Source organism: Callionymus lyra, chromosome 10 (genome assembly GCF_982586985.1).
Source record: "Callionymus lyra chromosome 10, fCalLyr1.hap1.1, whole genome shotgun sequence".
In the NCBI taxonomy this organism is placed as follows: domain Eukaryota; kingdom Metazoa; phylum Chordata; class Actinopteri; order Syngnathiformes; family Callionymidae; genus Callionymus; species Callionymus lyra.
Window position 1 is genome coordinate 25614692 of NC_141827.1, and position 23054 is coordinate 25637745.

General features: G+C 38.5%; 1 protein-coding gene across 2 annotated transcripts in view; it reads right to left on the bottom strand.

Annotated features, from left to right (window-relative positions):
* The window catches only part of vgll4b (vestigial-like family member 4b), a 29802-nt gene extending 7200 nt beyond the window's left edge, over positions 1 to 22602 (bottom strand). The window contains exons 1-3 of one of the 2 annotated variants that reach the window (XM_087800975.1): positions 22473 to 22602; positions 20773 to 20846; positions 6763 to 6982 (exon numbers count right to left, since the gene is read on the bottom strand). In XM_087800975.1, coding sequence (XP_087657101.1) covers positions 6763 to 6982; positions 20773 to 20836 — 284 coding nt within the window. In that variant the 5' untranslated portion in view covers positions 20837 to 20846; positions 22473 to 22602. Of the gene's footprint in view, positions 1 to 6762; positions 6983 to 11273; positions 11749 to 20772; positions 20847 to 22472 lie in introns of those variants that run through there. The other variant, XM_087800974.1, reaches the window with a different exon arrangement.
* Between the last annotated feature and the right edge of the window lie 452 nt (positions 22603 to 23054).

The window sequence follows — 23054 nt, forward strand, 5'->3', positions numbered from 1 at the left end:
CAAAAAAAAAAAAATACTGCATCAGTCTTTCCTTCATTTGCTTTTTCCCCCCTTTATCTTCAACTCAAGAGTGAAAAAAAATGTGATTGCAATTATCGGTGCATTTATTTTTAGGCGACTATAATCACCTCTGGAATCATTTGGTTGAACATAAACAAGCCTCGACGTACAAATAAAGCTTGTTGTCTTTTTTTTCTTTTCTTCTTCTGGGCTTGTGAGCAGCTGCCTCCCGAGCCGGCCGGTGGAAGTTGTTCCAAACTTTTATCAAGCCCAAACAGCGGGCACGCCCAAATCCCTACACAAGAGGGGCCGTCACAGGAGCCAGTGGACGAGATCAACAAACGGGACCCAGTGAATGGTGTAGCTGTCAAATCTTCTGCCAGCTCTGCCTCCGCCTCGCCTGACTGCCCACCAATCACTGGCCTGTGTTTAACTCCAGGGATCAGGCATTCAAACACTCCTAATGCCTTTGTTTCTTTTACTCACCTTTCAATTATCATTGGAGAGAGACGGGGAGGTTTAGACACGCAGGTGGCCGCACAAACAACAACTACGGCTGAGCGTTCAGTGTGCCAGCAGTGTAGCCGACATGACTGCACATGCAGTATCCTTTGACCCTTTTAAAATATACATGTATTATTTACTACGCATTTACTTTAGATTGAGAAAATAAAATGAAACTCGATGATCCTTTAGAGGATCCATAGACAACAAGGTCTCATTTTTTTTCGTTTTTTTTCATACTTGGACATTAGATATAGGGCTACAATCATGCCTCTAGTGAGTGACATGTTAAAATGTCAAATGGTATAGACGTACCCCAGACAGCCAAAACGTCCGTCGTAAGGAAGCAGCTTTGTCGCTCAGCTACCGCTCTGGTGAAAAGTAGTGTCGCACAAATATAGTTTATGTAAACCCACAGTACAGTGGTACCTCGTCGTATCGTGGTATTGCAGATTTTTATTTTGCACTCAGTACTGCATATTTAAATATATTTGTAGAAAACTGGAATCCTGAACCCCAAAGCTCCTTATCTTACCTTACGCTGTTACAAACAGATCCTTTAATTTAATGGTAGATATACAACACAACCACAGAACTTTGTGGGAGACACTAATTACCGCACCCACCTTACTGATGGTGAAAACAGTAACAAATAAGCGATGGCTTCATATATTGTATCTAATACTAGATACTAAACGTCTATGTTTCTGTGTCAAAAGTGATCAACAGCTGGGATTGGCTGGCAAAGCATCTATGAGGGCTGAAGATTTATGATCGTGACCGAGAGGGTTGTTGAGAGAGATGGCATGTCCCATGCAATGTTTAGTTTGCAAAAAATGGATACTACTCGGAGGTGGAGGCGGTAACTCCCACAATAAACGAAGGATCACTGTAAACTTCTCGATAAAACTGGTCTTACCCTTCTCTATAGTTTCAAGACTTTTTTCAGTCACTGCTGCTTAGCACTTTGATAACAGCAATTACAACCCTCTTGCCGAACGCAAACCTGTCACGTACCCGCCATCAATTCCACTCTGCACCTGTGAAATCTCTGTTCACATGGCTGGGCAGGAAACAGCCGCTTCTGTGCAGCTCCGTCTCGACTTATGCCGACAGTGCCAATTATACCATTAGATCACTGCGGCTACTGTTGGAAGGCAGGTTAGTGTCGGAGCTTGCAAAGACATAGTCGTGTCTATCGCAAGAAAAAAGGCTCAGGATATGAAGTGTGAAAACTCTTGAATTGTAAAACTTCATTTCACACAAATTTATAAAAGAAAACCACGACATGATGGTCAATTGAAAGAGATGGTGATTTTGTGTGAAGTACTGTTTGAACTATAAGATGACGGACAAAAGTAAAGGGAGTGGTTGCGGTTAAATCATGCCGACCGTGTGACTTGACATCATAATGGTCCTTTTGACACAATAAGAAATGGAGGGCAGCCATCTTTTTGATTCTTTTTTACAAGACTCTGGGATATATGTGAGGCTGAAATTAGTGGCTGCGACTGCGGCGGTCACCCGCTGAAGGTTCCCTTCATTTAAGAGCCAGAGAGTCCAAACCCTCAAATAATAGAGTCGTATATCTGCAGCAATTTACACTCGCCCAATCTGTCATTAAGCGAGGCCTTTTAAAGTAACCCCTTCACGTGACGCTCCGTCTTCAAGTCGACCTCGAGGTATTGGTTTTGACTCAAAATGATCCTCGATGACTTGAGCAGGATTTCAAATATATTCTTGTGCCATCATGCAATTAGTTTTAAGGAGATACACAGGAACAAAAATCACATCGTCCCCGCAACATGTGGAGATTAGTTTAAGCTGCTTCATCTAAATAAAGACGTTTTTTTAATAAATACAAATAACCTAGACCAGTGCATTTCAAGCAGGGGGCGCTAGGGGGGATACGAAAATTTAGAGAAGGAAATCGTTATTATGTTATGTAAAATAAAATTATGTTTTAACCATTTACCCAGAACGTACAACACCCTTAACGTCGAATTCTAAAGTTCCCTAACCACACTACCACCTGTGACGCTATAACATTGGTCGACCTTGGTATTTGCACCCGTTACTAAGTAGCTTGTAACTAGCTGGTAAGAAGTAAACAGACAGGTTTTCAAAGAAGCAGACCTACAGCCCTGCCGTGAAGATTCTGCTGCTAAAAAATGGTTGGCTAGAATTCCAAAATATGAAGGCAGCATACACTGAACTGCTTAAAAATATTATATGTTTAAAAGTGAATAATAGTAAGAACGTCCTAAAGTCTATGTTTGTTTATATATATTTTAAGAATTTCCTGTGTTTTGCAAAGGACCCAGGCCATAGGCCACTGGTGTTCGAGGGGCCTTGTTATTGGGTAATATTCGGGAACCCCTAACCTAGACCATGTCACCAAAATAATGTTTTTTACTTGCACATGTTACACTTTTGGAAACTGCCAAATGTAGGCAAAGATCGAGATCATCTCTTTTGGAGGAATAAATAATGGGGGAGGGGATGCACGCAGGAAACATCTGGGAAGAATCAGGGTCTGAAAAAAAAAAAAGAAGTCGAGGGGGAGGATGAAGGCTTAACCACAGGTTAAAACCAAGCCCAAATTCAGCAAGGTCTGCTCAAAACCGCACAAAACTCAACAGTCGCATGTCTTATCAGGGCCGTGTCGAGAACATGCATAAACAACAAGTTCCCCAAGTAGCAATTCATAGATACTACTACTATGGTACAGCCTTTCATTGAAGCTTCACAATAGTAGTGGATACAAACCCTTTGTCATCAAGAGTAAAAGACACACACTCCTTTCTTTCTCACACCGTATATAAATACCCCGAAGTAAAACAAGACGGTAACAATGACTTCACCAGACTTGACCAAGCTCCCTCTCTTTTTCCCCCCGTTTTGTCTCTGGAGGAAAACTTCCATGAGAACAACTTACAAAAGACATTCCCACTAAAGCAACAGCAATAGTAGGTGCAAGAAAACCACAAGAAGCTTTATGCCAAGAAAGACGTGTATAAATATGGTTTGTTACAAATACAGCTCGGTATAAAACCTAGGAACGTTTCCATGAAACAATATAGTGCAGCAATAAGATTCCCTTAGACTGGATCTCAGAGCATTCATTCATTTCATCCAATAACTGGAAAATTGCCTCTAGCAACCCTTAACTCCAGAAAACACGTTTTTTTCTATGAATGCATATTTATCTTTTTCCATAATCTTCAATGAAATGTTTCATCACGTCAGCAATAATTGCCAGTTTTTTGGGTTGGTTTTAATAGAAAAAAGGTCTATTTCGTTGTTTTTTTCAAAATTAAAAATTTAACGTTGCCATGGTATGCACTGACACTCCACTACTATTCTTCTTCTATGGTTTTAGAAATCTGAGACAGAAATCTGGTCCTTTCAGATAATCACAGCTGTCCCGTCGAAGAAACTTTTTCTTTGAATTCCGAGTTCGCAAGTTGCCTTTTCCTAAACGGCAAATAAGCATTTTGTATTGTACAAAACAAGTGATTTCTTATCTGTCACAGCCTTTGAGACGTATCAATCAAAGTAGCTGTACTCTGGTGGGTCTTGAACTACAGGGTGGCGGGCAGGCAGCAGCAAGCTTTCAGCCCGCAGGCTTCACTGGACAGGATAAGGCTTCTTTGTTCAAGTCTCCTCCTCCTCCTCAGAGAAAATAGCCGTGGTTGCTTGACAAGGAGCCCACTCACACCGCACACACACACACACACACATACACAGACACGCGCACACACTGACGATTGCAAACCAACCGCATGCATGAGGGGAAAGCACACTGGACGAGTTCATACATGCACAAACACACAGTCATGACACAAATGGGGCTTCTTTTCACCAGAGAGCACAACATGGAGTTCAGCTTTAGCTTCAATGTCTTATCCAAATGAAGCTTGTACATCAGTTATTCACTTCTGCCGAGTATAAAAGCTGATGAAACCTCGGTAATCCCCCTTCAACGCTTACAGGGTCTGTCCCTAAAAAGTTTGTTCAGAGCTTTTTTCTCCCCAGTCTGGGAGTCTGTGCAGTGCAGCTTGTTGTGATTGGACAACAAAAGAAAGCTTTCTCTTCGCTAGCCCCGCCCAGAGTCTGAAGTTACAGGTGTCGTCCGTGTCAACAACTGCACAAGATTTGAAATGAAGCGCTGAAATGATCGAGCCCAGAGCTATGGTTAAAAATGAGAGAGGACTGAATAAAATCAAAATGCAAAGAAGAGTGATAAGAGCCAATCTAAAGCAACACAGAAAAGTCAAGTTACGCAAACAGAAGCAGAAACCGAGCCAGAAATGCCCCGGTGTCAGATAACCATCTCCCTTTGCTTTAATGTGTGTGTGTGTGTGTGTGTGTGCGCGTGGGTGTGTGAGTGTATGTGAGGACGTCTGACAGCCGAGACAAACCTTTTTTTTTTTAACAAGCTGAACTTTTCTAAGAATACGTTGAGTCCCTGGAGACTGGGGTTTGTGTATTTCCCGAAAATGTACAGAAATGTGTCTGAGCTAGACTGACAAGTTTTAACAAGACGGCAAAAACAAGAACAGCGTTTTCCCGCTGAGAAAATACTTGGACTCATCAAAAAAATCGGTTACGTACCTTACTTCACCTTAAACTCATATGTTTAATACTCTTCTATCAGGGAAAAGAGGAGGAAAAACGGTACAAGACCTCAACTTACTTACTTACTAATCAATAAAAAAATATGAATAAAATATATAATATTTAATAATAACATCATAATATTAAAAAAAATACTAGTAATTCAATTTTTGTCTTTGTTTAGAAATGATTTTTAGTACTAGAAAGGTGCTTTACAAATAACCTTTACTTACTAAATTGTTTGAATTTATATGGAACGTGGAAATAGAGACGTTATTTTTGATACATAAACGGATTTTCCTTCATAAAAAATTGGGTAGAAGGGTTCAACTTTTTATTTTTATAGATGCTTTTGCTGAAATGTTGTGGTACCCGGCGATGCAATGCGTACCACGTACAAGTGCAGCGGTGTGATATATCGCAATACTATAGGACCAAATATACATGTAGTTTTGTCCGAGTACTTGACTCTTCTTGCGTTAAAGAAATAACAGACCACATGACTCTTGACAAAGTCGTAACGGTTTGTTTTAAAACCAAAATATGTTCGAACATCAGCTTTAAAAGCTGCTGGAGTGGACTGTATCTTGCAGGATTTAAGTGTTTAATTGCAAAGGAATTAATGACTGCGGACGATGATTAATTGCAATACAAAAACACTATAAATACTTTCATGTTAATTGTAAATAAAAAAAAAAAATAAAAAAATTTTTTATACACACTTACAAACATCAGAGAAAGTTTAAAAATGTACATATGGTTTCAGGAGATCAATGAAAAATAAAAAGCGACATAAAAGCGTTAAAATGTAGAGTCAACTTGCGTCAGTACATCTGAGAAAAAAAAACAAAACGTATCAACATGGAAGTTTTACTTTTAGCGCCTCACTTCCAGTCCTCCACCCCCACTGGCACATTCATAATAGAAAGCCTGATGACTCAGCAGAAATGTCAAGTCGCTAAAGCAAATCCTTTGTTATGTGAGCCCAGTCACAAGATGAAGGAGGAAAGGCTTTTTTTCTTTTTCTTTTTTTTTCCCCCCTCACATGAGCGACCCAAACGACCACCTGTAACACAATCTGCTCGAGAACAGCCCGCCCATGCCAAAAAAGCCAAGCCATCCCAAGAGGTATGAGTGGACTGGTCAGATGGAATTCTGAAACCAGTTCAGGTATGTTCTCTGTTACTTGGATTTCAAAGCATTTTGCCAAAAGCATTGACGATAGAAAAATAACACATGTTGAGACCATACTTTTTTTTTTTTAAGACAACGATGTAATAAGTTGAAAACCCAGGAATAGTCGTCGTACTCGTTTGACACCATTGACCGCGGCCTCGGCATCCAGTCACTACCGATCAGCACTCCAGAATCTCTGGAATCTCTGGTAGTGGGAATCTGAGAGATGCGAGTAATCTCTCTGATGAGTGGTCAACGTTTCCAAGATTCCAGAAATCTTTGGCTAAATACAGAACATGGTGGAGCCAACTAAACCGGGTATAGCACCTCTGGTCTAATATAGGACGTACCAGACATCCAGTCTAGGGACGGTTTTATCAAGAAGAACAAAATGCGTCTAATCCGGAAACTTAAAGTGTATTTTTAAATGTAAATGTGAGCAGCGATCGCCAAAAAACTTACAGTTGTGCTGCAAATAGCCGGCTCATCTTTGCGACATGTTCGTTGTCGTCCATGTCGCTGTCGCACTGCTCTCCGCTCAGCTTCCTCTTGGTGGGGCTGATGGGAGGCGGACCTGTTCGGTGGCCGGAGATGGAAGACGAGGATGATGAGGATGACGAGGAAGAGGACGAGGACAGGGACAAGGAGTGAAGTCTGGGGTCTCCCCTCAGAGCCGCTTCGCCTAAGAAAGGACAGAGACGACCGTTAGTAAATGTAAGAAAAAAAACCAACGCAAAAATACTTTTAAATATTGAAATAAGGACACAGAAGAGAAGGTGTGCTGTTTTTCAATTCGCTGAGAGAGGCATAAATCTTTCCAAGAGTTCCTGGTTAGAAATGTTTCAGCTTAAATATTTGCGGATGAGTTCTGCAAATGTTTGTGTGTGCACTATTTTCTCTCCGCCTGTCCACTTCCTCAAACTCTTGTCGGAGCACAGAGGGTCTACAGACATGGACATGTGGGAGTAAGCCCAGATGAGAATCAGGAAAACTACAACTGCTGGCTCTGCCTCAGCTCGGGACTTTCCACTGCTTCAGATTCATGTATCCATGCTGAGAAAACATACTTAAGATGACTTGAAACATGAGTTAAACCCCAACGAGTTTTAAACAATCCGATCTACAGTATGATCGTGAAGTCAACAAAGCATAATTTGTGATTATTATTATTTTTTCTAACTTGTGTCTTCATCTGGATCCTGAAAATGATCCAGCACCTGCTCCCCCTTGTCCTGATCTCTTTGGCAGGTCCCTGCTGGCCCCACTGTGCATCATGGCAACAAGGGTGACATCACTGTTTTTGGCAGGGACAGTGGACACAACAAAAAGGGAGATATGGTGACACAGATTATCCTATCACTGTGCAGCTCGCCCAGCGTTTTATCAGCCTCTCGTTGCCCAAGAGATAAGACTGTGATACGATGGGGCACACTTCAAGTCATAAGGCTTCATCACAAGAAACAAACTCACTTTCCAACATTTTTGATTTTGAATCAAATTTCTCTTTTTTTTAAAGAAATGGTTTATACATCAATAAGCTTGTATAACATAAAATAATTAGTTTTTTTCAATTAACATTCAAAGTGTCTGTTCATTTTTCTGTTGCAATTGAACATCCAGCAGCTAGATGGTCCGGCTAGACTGAGGACGAGAGGATACAGTCGACTCCAGCAGCTTTTTAGGCTGATGTTTTATCAAAACAAATGAAAGCAGTTACGACTTCATCAAGAGTCACGTGGTCTCTAAATTCTGCCAGAGCACTGGGACAATATTAAAAATATATCCTTTCCCCTGTAATACCGTGACATGACACAGGAAACATGATGGTGTCGTCTACTTCTGAATAAATCAAAAGCAAAGCGGTGACGTCCATAAGTACATATCTATATCAGTTCAGCTCCCGTCAGATGAGAAAAGAACATCTTTCGTTCCACTCTGTACCCTTTCAATTCATTAAGGTCCGCATGATCAAAGCACTATTTCTCTTGACAAAACTTCAAACAGTTGGGAATCAGGAAGAGATTAGATTACAAATAGAGTTGAACCTCTCCACTTCCCTCCTCATCTTTCCCTCTTCTTTTCACCTCCAGACATTTGAAACAAGGATGTGTCTAATCTTGTCCTCCCTTTGAAAAGCTGCAATGTTATTATTTTTGGCAGCAAATCTCAGTAACATGAACGTGGCCCTCCGGGGTTGCCTTTGTTTTTCCAAGCCTGTGGGAGATATATTCTTTAAACAAGCAAAAAAAAAAAGGACCTCCACCAACAGTTTTTTGGTCTTTGTAAAGTGAACTTTTAAACCGGATGTTGGAATGGTTTCGATCTCTGGCAGAGCGCGAAAAGGAGGGCCAGACGGGCGGAGATAAAGGGAGAGACAAACACAAGTGCAAGGCATTGAGAAAGTCTGTTTATTTTCTCTTGCCCAGGAGCAAAAGAAGTCTATCAGCATCAGCTGCCTTTCTAACTGCCTGGCCCAGAAGTCTGGCAGTTACCAGAGAAAGAGAAGGTTTAGGCCAATAGTCAACAAAACTACAAAATAGGCATTTTATCTTCAAACTCTTTTCACTTGGTTTTTTGCATTACTACCACAGTTCTTTGGAACCCATCAACATGCCACTTTAGAAACCTCAGGGTGATGTTTAGTCAAGGTACAATAAGAAATATGATCTCAGAAATATTGATATTCTTCTGTTTGGACACAAAAGGAAAACAATCAAAACGTCTGTTACTTAGTAACTTAAACCATCCTTACTTGCCAACCCCACAAAAATTATCCAATTTAAGTGATTCCAACGTTTTTGTGATCAAATTGCATAAAGAAAAGCCAGAAAAAAGGTTATTTGGGCTGTTTCTATGTACAGCAAACTTGACAACCCAATATTCAAACTACACCATTATTATTGATCTACATTTATTTGGTCTAGATAATTCGATATTTTATGTGGCTTTTAAAATATTATTGGTTAATAACTTGAATACTTGGACAAAGTGTTGCACCATCAATACAAAAATCCTTTTTGTGGATCCAGATGGCAATCCAAAGCACCACTATATTTTAATAATCTGTTCCATGATATAATTTTCTCATTTTTTCATGGACAAAACGACATAATCTGTTGTTTTTTTAAGAACATTGAGAGTCAGTATCACATCCTGAAGCTGTCTAATGTTATAACAACTGTGATCCAACTGTGAATCCTTCTACCAAAGAAGGAAAAAAAAGCTTAAATTGTGAGGAAAACCACAAATTTAATGTCTAAGTCAATTGTAGTCCCAAGAAATAATCTACTCTATGTAGTATTAAAATCCATCAATTTATTATTTCATAATCTTTTAGATACGTGCTTAAGAAGTTACAGAATTAATCATATTATGCAAATTTCAGTTGCTTACTTCAAAGGATGCATCTCTCTCTTTTTTAAAGAGAAACACCAATGCCTGGACGTAACACGTGTAAGAATGAATAGAATCCTCTTTCCCTAATATTTTTAAATAAAAAAAAACTTCCAGCAGAGAAGATAAGTCTGCCTGAAATAAATCAGATAAAGTGCACATGTGCAGGTTAGTTTGCGTGTTACAGGGCCTCTCCAGCTTTCCTTGACTCAACATGTAAGAACAAGAAAGTTTTTTTTTCTCCCGTTCTCTTTCCTGATTAGCTCTCTTCCCCCAATCTTGAATCTTTGTGGTCTCATCACGCGATGCACCCAAGAGCCAGATTTGAGCACAGTCAGCAGAAACACAGGGAACACAAACAGTGATGATCTTGAAGAGAGTCAAGAGGTTTCCAACTTAAAAGAGCATGAAGACCCAGAGGACACAAACCTATAAATAATAATAAATAATCGCTATCCTGCCATTACAATGATTTTTAAGAAGATGAACTTTACACCTGGTTTCACTTCCAAATTTTTGATTTTTATATCACCAAACATTTAAATATATCATTTTAAAAGTTCAGATACAAAGCTTGGTAAATTGTGTCTATATATAGTGTATAGATTATAGGAAAAGTGTGGTCTGGGGGCCACATGCTGCCCTTTGACTGTAATTATTTGGCCCTTTAACTGTATTGTTTTTATTATTCATTACTAGTCTCTAAACATGACAGTAGAGTTTTGGTTTTAGGACTTTTGTTTGCCGTCTGCTTTTGTTATTTGTGTGTATTTATTGCTTCTCCTAAAGATTGAAGTGGATATAAAAAATAATATTCCAAAAAAGCGTTTTTTTTTTGTTTTTTTTACAGATATAATTTAATAGTTATATGAAAAACAAGACACAATAATTAAGGCATATTTAGCTTGACTTTAAACTTCAAGCTACTTTATTTTTTTTGCTTGATGTCCCATCTCGAAATCCATTGTATAATGTGGCCCCTGGTTAAATCTGAAGTGAACTTTCATGTCAGATATCTGTCAAATCGAACTATTACAAACACATGCACATCATGCTTAAAAAAACAAAAAAACTTTGCAGATATAAAACATATTTCCAGATTCAGATTCAAAACATTTTATATGACTTTAAAAACAGCCAACGAAATTTGATCTGTACAAATGTTTTAAAGGGACACCAAACAGATAATGCTTCTATAAAGAAATACAAAGTGTAGATACACATCTTTAGTAATGATTTCCAGAAGTAAATACAATATTTTGAAGTGTTTTTCCACTTCTGATGTTAAGCAAAACAAATGTTATAGTTCATAACATTGAGAGAAACTCTCGAGACTGTGATGCTAACATTAGCGCATATGAGTTGAAGCTAACATTGCTAACGGCTACATCGGTACCGTCCGAGCAGCTTTGACGCACATTTAAACCAACACTTACAACCGAGTAAAGTACGAGTGATATTTCTGATAAGAAGCAAACAAACAGTCCATCATTGACGAGATAAAAATCGATTTCTGGTTGGAATGTACAACAAAAATGCGACTTGAAAAAGTTTTGGGAAAAAAAGAAGAAAAAGTTTACCTTCATAGCAGAGAATGCCAATGTTATTGTTCATCTTGTCCAGGTACTGGTAGTTCAACAGGTCCATTTTCGTGAGAAGCATTTATCAACTTATGACAGAAAAAAAGACCAGCTTTTAAACCCTTAAAAATGGAAGAAAAAATAAGGAGATAAAGGCCCAGCCTCCAACTTTTCAACAAGCTCGGTGTAGAAAAAAATGGTGATCGATGTTAGATTTAATAACCGAGTCTGACACACTTGACACAAAAAAAAGTTGGAGTATATTAAAGGAACACAGAGTTGCGTCAGTTGTCCTCACAGCCAGCTGTAAGTCGACTGCACTGACACGCACACGATGATCGGTATGAACTCAATGCTGCTCCAGAGCCGTCCCTCTGCTCGGGCGCCGGCGCTCTGCGCATGCGCCACAAAATCCCGAGAGCGCCTCAAATATCAGGGATGTTTTGGGAGCAACTTAAAAAAAAAAAAAAGATTAAAAAAACGACACCACTGTACTTCGGAAAAAACGAATGGTACTCAAGTATCTGACATGTGTATTAATAAAAATGGATTAGTGTGATACGAAAAGTGAGATAATAGTTTAAGTTAAACGCTGTACTACACATAATTGTATTTGAAAGTATTTCAAATAAAAGCTGGTAAGTGTCTCGATATAACTCAGTTATAATTTAACACTTTAAGTGAAATTTAATTTAATTATAACCATTAATATTGCATCTCATCTCAAGGTTATCAACCGCTTTACACTATTTTATGAATTTTAACGGATTAAATCAATTTATCTGTAAACAGTCACGCCAACGCTACATAAAAACAGAAGCACTGCAATGGTAGAGAGTTGAGGATTCTGAGAGAAATGAATAATATTGACGATTGTCTGCTGCCACCTGGCGTCCATTATCCACAATGAAATGGTGGCAGCCATTGAAGAGAAGTACCCAGTTGTATTTCTCCACTGTTTATTTTCCCTTTCTTATTGTCATCCTCGTAGAGATTAGATATAATTAAAAATGTATTCTGGGTGTGACCAGATGTGAGTAAACACACAATGCAGTTGTGTGTCTTATGACACATATTCACAAACCAGGAGGTGAGAGAATGTCTGTAGAATTTAGGCCACAATTGTTGCAATTAAAAAGGGCAAAAAAACATAAGACGTTTGTTTTAATAGATCATCATGTATTAACATTATTACTGGATATGCAACAATATTTTTTTCAAGTGTGAATATTGCATTATGTCACAATTAGAAAGGAGAGTAGCATTCAAATAATTTTGATCCATTAACTCCATTTTATAATGAATCAGAATAGAATTTAAAATAGACAGATGTGTGGTTTTACCAGGGTGCTGATGAAAAATCTAAATATTAAATTGGATATAATATATACATTGGATTAGATGGTTATATCAATATAATTGATACAACCATCTTTAATAGTATAGTGGAACTTTTCAAGGATTTTAAGATGCTGTATTAACAGATCATATCATTGCTAATTCTGATCATTTGTTCTATTTCTTAGTATTGCGGGAATACATTTCAGGGAGATTATTGGTTACACAACAATTACAGGGAATTTCACTTTTTCACAAGGACAAGTTGTTGCGTATCCTGTGTTGTAACACCGGCCCTTATTTTCTGCACTATTTCACTGGCTCTAGAAATAAATGACTCAAATGCCAAAGGTGTGACTCTCAGGGATACAGGCCTGGAATAATTGAGAAAAACACCACAATGGAAGAGAGGTTAACTAGTTTGAGTAAAATCGGGGTGATTTTGAGTAATTCCTCAATATCAATCGGTAACCTTAGCATGTCATATATAGTTTTCTTGTCATCACAGAGTTGTGTACTCTTTGTCTGTTTCCTTATTGGGAGTGTTAGTTGTACATGTGGTGCCTCACAAAACAGGTCTGTGCGTCTCTACGGCGAAGGTGTGTCAAGGAAAAAAAACACCGCGGGGTTAAGGTGGTGATTCATCCCAATGTTTTTCAACAGTGGCGTGACAGAAAGAATGCCCTCGGGAGAACAGAGGAGGACATAAAGGAAATATTTGGACTTGACTTTGCCTGTTGAGTAATTGTAAGCAGCAACTAATCTTGTCTTATAATTTAAAACAATGTCCGTAAACACTAATAGGAATTGGAAAAAAGAGAGGGAAAAGCTGGCTGTTTTTCTTCCGATTCATTATTTTGTTTTAATACGTTTTATATATTGTGCCCCTGGCTAATTTTCTTTCTCTAATTGAATGTTTAATTATTTATAAAGTGCGTTTTTTCCGTAAGAAATGGTTTCTAAGTCAACCAAAGAATGTCTTTAGTTTAAATAAGGATTTTTATTTCAGGCCAATAGATTCACCAAATATTTTCTGTTACAGACTTAAAACTAATGTTACATTTATTATTTGCTTTAAGTTGAATTGTATTTTTTCCCTTTATTCTTTTCTTTGATGTTAACATGGTTACAATGTGATCCAGAAGTGTACTTGCAAAATTGGTTTGAAAGACTAATTTATCTTTTCTTCTTTATTTCTCTAAATGAATATATATATTTATATATTTTATTTACCAAAATCTATGTGACAAGCATATAACATCACACTATTCCTACTTACAACTTTTAAGGAAAGTTTACACATGTTAGGGATATTTTTAAGGGAATTGAGTCTTTTATTCAATTTCTTCATTTTTTTTCAATTTCCAATGATAAGGCTAAGTCAGCTAATGTCTCTCATTTAGTCTGGGAATGAAATTGTATTGCACCTGGAAGACCTGGTAGAGGTTTCTGGGGAGAAGGAAGTCTCCTGCTCTGGCTGTATACTTTTAGCACCTTTCAGTCCGAAGAGTGTTTCGCAAGTACTATTTTTTTAAAGGGCAGGGAAACTATAATAAACCAAACAAAGGTCATTTGTGTGTCTTCGACCATCACTTATTTAAGAGAAACCACTTTCCAAGCAACACAAAAGTTCACTTCTTCATCACAAGCAGCTTAACAACCCAGTGCCGTTTCATCCCCAGTAGCTATGGTGAGTGCCATCATAAAGAAAGGAATGAAGAATTTGTGTGGTCAGCAAATTTCATCGGTTCCCAAAACGGCAGAGCTATAACTTAACTGGAGACTTAAATACAGCTTATAATTAAATTTCTGCATCAGCGAAACTATCTGACAAAGCGAAACTGAACCATGCAACATGTTTTCTGTTCAGTGTGTTCACATAAAATGATGGAGTGAGTGTGGAGAGCAAGAAGGGTTAATTGTAGTTAGCCTCGTGACTGGAGTCCGTGACCCCGTGACACTTGACCCTCAACCTTGTGACCAGAGTGACCCCGCGACCCTCTTGTCCAAATGCAAACTGCTGAAGCATGCGATGAGTGGTGCAAAGCCGGGGCGTGAATGTTAAAGTGCCTCTACTACTACGTTGAAAGGGAAGAAGAAATAAAAAAATAAAAAATAACTCTCTTGTCTAAGGCAGGATCGTTAAATGTAACCGACGCACTTCAGGTGGTAAAACATATCAAGGTCACCATTAGAGAGGGTTTACTTTTCAAAGACAAGTAAAACTTTACAAATGTAAAGAAAAACCCAAACCCCCCACCCTTTGACCCCAGTCTAACTGTTAATGCTTGGGTACATGTTGTATCGGTTGGAGCAATAAAATACGACTCTGTGTATTGTTTAACGATACAGTCGACCTTGTTTTGCTCGTCTAGTCGTTGCACTGATAGAAGCTTGGCTGTTAAGATTCTTATCGGCAACAGACTACTTAACGTGCACACGCACTGACACATGCACGCACACTGAACCTGTGAGAAACAAACACAAGACACTGTGACGCAGTCAACCGTCCTTTCAATTACTCGGTTTTACAGTTAATATTAGTATAATAGTGTTAAAGATAATCCATGAGAAAGTAATGATAGCTTTTAGTTAACCTTAAAGACTACCTTTATATAAAGTTACCCTGGGTTGAATTTTTTATTTTAAGGCTCAGGAATATGTTTTGAGGGAGCAATTCTCCCCAAAAAAAGGGTCAGTTTCTGTATCTGGTGATTATTTAAAACTACTGTTTAATCGGAACAACAAAAAGAAATATTCAACTTTACAATCTAAAAAACAAATGCATATCTGTAATAACCTTGATCTTGTACTGGATCACTCGATTTTCTCGCCTCACTAACACGGATATCCAAAACATAGTTTTGAATCAGATGGATTTATTAAAAAAAATGTCAACAGCCAACTAGCCTACTACCTAAATAGAACCAGGAGAGGACCAGTCGTTCTACATTGAGCCTCCTCTGGATGTCTCAGCTTCTCGCCTCTTAGGAGCCTTCAACCAATATACAGAGAAAACCTGTCAACATCTCCATTCCAGTCTCATGATTATTGTTCAAAGGTCATGCTCTTAGGGAACATTGCAATACAATAATATTCCATGCAGTAATATGTTTTTTAATCAGGGGAAAGTTGCTTGTTCAGAGGCTTGAATAAAAAAGGCTAAATAAAGTTTATTAATATTAAAATGAGAATATTTAATATATTGAAAAATATCGTATAATTTTTACTTCTTTATATAATTTATCATTCCGACTACTTCTTTCTCTTTATGCTTGTTGAAAGAAACAACAGTCGTCTGCCGCGGGAATGGTAGTTCTAAGAAAGTTTTGTTTCTTCAGAACTATTTTGCCTTACAACAAAAGAGCTCAACTTCCTAAAGTAAACTCTGACGCCTAAACCCGATCCCAAAAGGTAAACATTTCACCTGCTAACCATCTGGAGGCTGAACGTATGATCAGGTTATCAAACACTTGTGTCTAGTTACTCGTACTGCTTTTGAAACCCCGGACGGGCCGCGGGGTGAACCCACTCCCTGCCGGAGACGCACGAAACACACCCACCTCAAACCACAGATAAACCCTCGCTGGAATAATCTTCCACCTTGTTTGCCTGCAGCGAAGATTAGCCAAGTGTCATGATGGAAGATCCTACTTACACTGATTACACTGGTGTCGATTTCGCCTTTTTCACAAACCACCTTTGACAAGCTTTGACTAGTTTCAGCTGTCATGCAACCCTGATAGGAACCTTCCCTGTACAAATGTTTATTAGTCAAGGGAGAAACACCTAAAGCTATATACGTCTTTGCTTCCCATTTCAGCTTCACGATGGTAATGAATATTAAAAACGATTCCTTAACCACTTAGGAAAAAAAGGTTACTAGCCGGAATGATAAAGTACCCTTTCCATCTAGATGTCAACATTAATTTGCTATGTGACATCCTTGCACAACCGCGAAAGCGCTGCTCCCGGGGAGAGGCTTTGGCTCTACTCCACCGAATCAATAAAGACAAAGCTGCCGAGTTGGTGCAATGTCTTCCTCTTGATTTATCGTTTGAGGTTACACACAATACAGTTAAGTAAAAACATAAAGATATCAATAACCATCATTTTGAAACACCAGGTAGAGCCACTAAGAGGTAGAAATGCATATTTTTGTTTGGAAATTCTGATTATTGCGATTATATTTTTGATTACATTTAGTTGGTTTTGCAAATTACAATATGAATACATGAGTCATTCTGACCACTCTCCTTGGTGCAGAAGAATCAGTGGCATCTTCCTCGCTTCTACTGTGTCTGGTGTGGATGCTTGATGTGTGTCTTGACGTTCTGGAACGCCACTGCCACCTACTTTCCCAATAAGCTCATTGCTACCAACTTAACCTGCCTGTTCCTCTTAAGAAGCGTCATCAAGATCGTCGCTGAAGTTTTTCATCTCATCCAATTACTCTTAATCTGTCTCTTGTATTGACCACCTCCACAACAATACGTCCATTTCTTGTTTCCTTTACACTCCGTCTAGTCTGTGTATTGTGGTCTTCCTAACAGATGCATTTTTGTTAGGCTGTTTCAGAGCAACACAAATCCTGCTCATTTGTCTATCCATTTACTAATATCAAATCAGGATTGCTATGAAGTTCTATCCAAAAAAAGGGAGACATACATGTGGAAATGATAATTAATAATGTAACATTCGGTACAGTTACACTTAAAAGTTTTTTTCTTCTTTTAGAAAGGGTGGAGTGCAGTACAGGCTTTTGTTCCAGCATTTCACCAAAATTGCTCTGAAATTACTAAGTGTTGGAATCAGGTTTTTTTTTTGTTTCCTGCCATTAAAAACACAGAAAGAAAATGGTTACTTAATTTCTCTCGATGTAAGTATGCAATTAACGAAGAGCTGGAAGCTTCATCTCAACAGTCATTCGATGTTTGCAGAAAACAAACTCAATTTGCGTCAGATAATCATTTTGTAGAAAGATGGATATTCAGCTTGATAGATGGATAGATGAAGAATGAAGAATGGATGGATGGATGGATAGAAGGCTACATATAGTGCTGGGTGGATAGAAGGTTAGATAGACAGAAGGGTGGATTGGAGGATAGACGGACGAACAGAAGGTATAGATGGAAGGATGGCTGGATTGATGGTCAGATAAAAATATGGACAGGCAAATGGATAAAGAGATGGATGGATGGAGGGCTATGTAAACGGATGGATGGGTACGAGCCGGATATAACGACGGAAGGTATAGATTGCGGGATGGACGAACAAGTGTATAGATAGCTGGATAGATGGACTGACTAATCGATGAGTAGACGAACGGATGGATAGTAGGAAAGATAGACAGAATGTATAGACAGACAGGCATAAGGTACAGATGACAAGATAGATGAACGGCTATAATAAGCTATGATAATATACGGACAGACAGACAGAAAGATTTAAAATTTCTATCTTATGCTGGAGCAATAATGGTGACTTTCATGAGCAAAACTTTATAAAAATTGGATTAATGACGCAATAAAAACAACTTATAATAAGAGCAACGTTCAATAGCTCATCAGTCAGTCATTTTCTGCCGCTTGTTGTTAAGGAGGTCAAAGGGGGGCTCCAGCCTATCCCAGATTATCTCGTGTAGGAGGTGGGGGACACCGTGAAAAGGTCGCCAAACTGTCACAGAGCACACAAAGACAGACAACCACTCACACACACACAATTCATCTCTGTATGTTTTTGGACTGTGGGGGGAAAGTGAAGAGCCCGGAGTAAACCCATGCAAACATGGGGAGAACATGCAAACTCCACACACACAAAAGGCTGATGGCTCAACAGCGCAGTGTAGGAAGTAGTCAATGGGCGCTGCAGCACTGGTCCTGACAAGTCAAAGTGGCTGTTTAGGGCCCGATGCAGCCTCTCCCTGTTCAGTGAAGGGTTCTCCGGTGTCAAGTGTTGCACGGGCGTGACAAAAGATCTGTCAGAGATTCAAACAAACAGACGGCCTTTGTTGGTCTAACCGCCTGTCGGCCTGGTCGGCCAAATGACTAACATTTTGGATGACTAGCTTAGTAGGCTAGCTAGCCTAGTTCTTCTGCGCCAGTGTGGGAGCAGGCAGATCGCATTGTCACGGGACAAAGAGAGCATCCACAGTGTGCAACAAAAAGTGACATCAGCTCAGAGGGGAAAAACAAAAACACTGCAGGGGAGAGAAGGATCTGGTGAGGAGGGGAAGGACCGTCCCAGGCCAACTCTCATTTCATTTAAAGACACACAAAATCAAAATACCTGCAAAACTACAAATAAAGCATATATTTTTGGCCTCTTTTTTAATACAGATAAAAGGAAGAAGTTTCCAGATTTTTCAGCCAACTATATGTACTAAGCCTTCAGGGGCCAGATAAACTGTCTTGGCAGGCCAGATCTGACCCCTGGGCCTCTAGCTTTGACATCTATATATGCGTTATATATTTCAATATTTGGACACATTTGCCACACATTTTTTCTCTTGTGGAAAAAAGGTATATTTTTTATAAAAAACAACTACATTAAGTTATTGCATTTGGTAGTAGGGGTGTTTGTATTGGAAATAATCTGGCGATACGATAGTGTGATACTGTAGGAACAAGAATATATTTGTAGTATTGTCTGGTGTTGCAGAATTTAAAGACCACATGACTCTTGACAAAGTTGTAACTACTTTGTTTTTAAAACCAAAATATGTCCAAACATCATCTTTAAAAGCTCTTGCAGGTGGACACTTTTGGGATTGATGACAAGTGGTGACAAACCTCCATGTTTGACCACAGCAGAGTGATTGTGGTTATAATAAACAAGATTTAATCTCCAGACAAAGGAAGTTTTTTTAGTGGGCAGGGCTTAAGCACATTTTCTAATGTCAATATTTTAAAGAAAAGAGGTTTAGGTTATTTGTAAAGCGCCTTTCTCAGACCAGGGTCACAAAGCTTTTTAACAATCAAAAACAATACACAGTTTAAATACATGCTTTAAAAGATCAAGACAACAGCGAGACACACACAGGAGTCCCAGAAAATCAGGAAAAGCCTGCACAAATATGAATGTCTTAAGATGTTTCTTGAAGGAGTCACTATATCCATTGAACACAGAGGGAGAGGAAGATCGTTCTCTCCTCTGGTCCAGAAGTGTGTTGAGGAACCATCAGTAGATTCAGATACACAGACCTCAGAGCCCGAGCTGGGGTGTAAGGCTGGATCAGATCACTGATGTAAGGAGGAGCCTGACCATGAATAGATCTGAAAATAAGAACCAGAATTTTAAAGTTGATCCTGAAAGAAACTGGAAGCCAGTGAAGAGTTTTAAGGATCGGAGAAATGTGAGTTCTTCTACTAGAGCAGGTCAAAATTCTCGCTGCAGAGTTTTGTATTAATTGCAGGCGAGACAGCGCCTTCTTGTTAAGACATGAAAACAAACTGTTACAATAGTCCAGGGGAAAAGACACGAGCACATGGATAACAAGCTCCAGATCATGTTGTGAGAACATTTTTCTTAAATTTAAAGATTTTTCTCAGTTGAAGGAAACAGTTTCTGGTCAGTTTTCTGCAGTGTTGAACTAGAGACATGTCTTTGTCAAATACAACACCCAGGTTTCTCAGGCTCAGTTTGACAGACTGGCCTAAGTCACCCAAGTACTGACTCAATACTGGGCCTTATCATCAGGCGCAATAATCAGAGTTTAAATTATAAAGGTCCAAGATCAATTTAAGAGACACTTAAATCAACGCTTAAGTTGCCCTTTAAATCGAAACGGTGCTATTTTCTAACACCCATTTGTGTGTAGTAACTATTTAGAATTTATAGCAAATGTAACTTTAAATTGGAATTTTCCAACTTCTGCACAATGCTTAGTTTCCTTTATGTCCTTAATTCTTTCACTAATGCATTATGAGTCTTTAAATTGTCAAATGTCAGCATGACAAAAGTCACTCCACCCAGTTGACTAAAGTTGCTCTCATTTGCCTGTGATCGACAACTCGCAGCATAAGAACACAAAGACCCTCATTGTCGAGGCAGAAAAGAAACTGGATTAAAGTTCAACATTAGGTTCCACTTCATTAAAGGCAAGACTGAATGTACATAACATTTCGCCGCAGCGACTCCTTCAGAAAATGTTCACACTTACTTTCTTCTTCATTGGCGTGAACGAACGACGCTGCTCTTGACAGGACATCCAGAGGTGTCTCCATGCTGGGCGACCTAATGATGAGACACAAATATAACAGCATGTTTGAAAACAAACACTCACCAACAGACTGGTGTCAGAACATGCAAACATTCGTTATTATAATCTGTACTGGAGTCAAATGTTGACCTTTTTTCTTTTTTTTTCAATGCACGCATTGTTTGCTAGCTTTTGCATTGGTAAATATCACAGGTGAACCAAACGACTCTTCTTTTTTTGTCAGATATTTAAATTTAAAAACGTTTTTTAATTATTGGAGTATATACTATTGCTCTGTAAAAATCAACAGAAAACCTCATTTGACTTTCCAAACTTACAACCGTAATCTCAAACGTAATCGCTTTCATTTTCATAATGTCTCTTGAAAATCAATTAATAAAATAGTATATTTTATTTTTGTAACGTAATTTTCTTAATGTATCGTTTTATCGTCTATACGTTTGTCCCTCTTTTTGCAGGAAGTGTAAACAGGATGTGAAATCAGTTTTTCTTGAAGGCTAATTTTAGCATGTTTAGCATGACCATGATTTTATGGTTATAATAGCACATTATTAAAAAGAATGTAATGTATTTTCTATGAATTATTTAAATAAAACAATACATTATATACAATCAAGTTAAGGCTTATTTTACAATGTCCTTTATGTAAGTAAGTAAGTAAGTATTTTTTATTTGTATAGCGCTTTTCCAGACCAGGGTCACAAAGCGCTTAAACAATCAAAACAATATTCAATAAAGTATATACTTTAAAGGGCAAGATAAAACTGAGAACACAACAGGAGCTCCAGAAAATCAAGGAAAAGCCTGAACAAATAATAATAATGTGCGATTGTTTTTGTTTTCCTCCCATCATATTAAATTAATTTAGGTGTTTAAGTGAGATAATAGTGTAGTATTATCTGTACTAACATTATTATTTGTTTTTCTGTTTTTTTTAACCATTTCATTTCATCCCACCATCCAAAAACATACAGGTCAATCGAACACGTGAAAATGTTTCAGTCGTGTTTGTATTCGTGACTCGAGATGGACTGTCAACCTGTTCAGGGTTCCCCTGACTTTCACCGTGTGTAGCTGGGACAGTCTCCAACCCATGGATAATCTTATTAAGAGAAGATAATGATAATGAATTGAGTTTAAGTCAAAACATTCTCTTAATGCCATTTTAATAACTTTGTTTTCATTATCCCTTTTCATAACTTGACTTGTTTTCCACTATTATTGTTGAGTTTGGTAGAATTTAAAGTTAAATGTTTCCTACATTCCTTGGATTTTATTCCTTTCGTTTTAAGCTCGACTATTCCGGGAAGGATCTCGGTCACACATTGTCATTCCAAACTACTGAAGACAAAAGAACAGAAGCGACCGTGGATGACGACAAAGTGCGTCATGTCTGTATTTATGACAGTCTTTAGAAAAAGAGATACAAAAGTAAAAAAAAAAAAGGCGCTTGGACCAGACACGACATGACGAGGCAGCGTGGCTTCATTTCTCCACGAGAAAAGTTGGGAACCCGCCAGTGATCCTCTTCAATGTCGTGGAAGAAAATGTGACTCAAGAATGTCATCTCCCGCTTAAACACATGTTTCCACGGAACCACACAGTACTTGTGGAGAAGCAGCAAACAATGGCACACGTACCTCCTTCCACCGCCACTCTGGAAGAGTCCAGTGTTATTAATCCACCAGTTCAAATTTAAATAAAAAGTATTTTTTTAAAGGAGTTCTATTCCACGGAGAAACACGCAGCGACTTCTGCTGGGAAAGACTGTCGCGGCTGAGCTGACAAACTTGGTTGTAAACGAGGAGGAGGAGGAGGAGGAGGAGGAGAAGGAGGAGGAAGGGGCAGGAATGCGTGGAATGATGGAATTCGGTTCCTAGCAGGTGGTGAAAGTGACGCGCGCTGATTGGTGGAGACGCGCGGCAATGATATCAGCATACATTATTGTAGTAAGGTGACGTCATATCCGCTCAACCCTTCTTATGACGTAAAAACGTTTCTGAAATGTATTTATTTTTGTTTATCCCCACAGTATAACGTGCATATAGAAAATAAATCGTCGAACACAATTCATGTGTTGTTGCATTACTGTAATATGATGTCACGCCATATGAGTTCAAACACCCGCTTCTGACGTTAACACTTTTCAAATAATGTCTTCAAGTGAAATAGAAACATAGTAAATAAATAACTGGACACAATTTATATTTTATTGCATGACT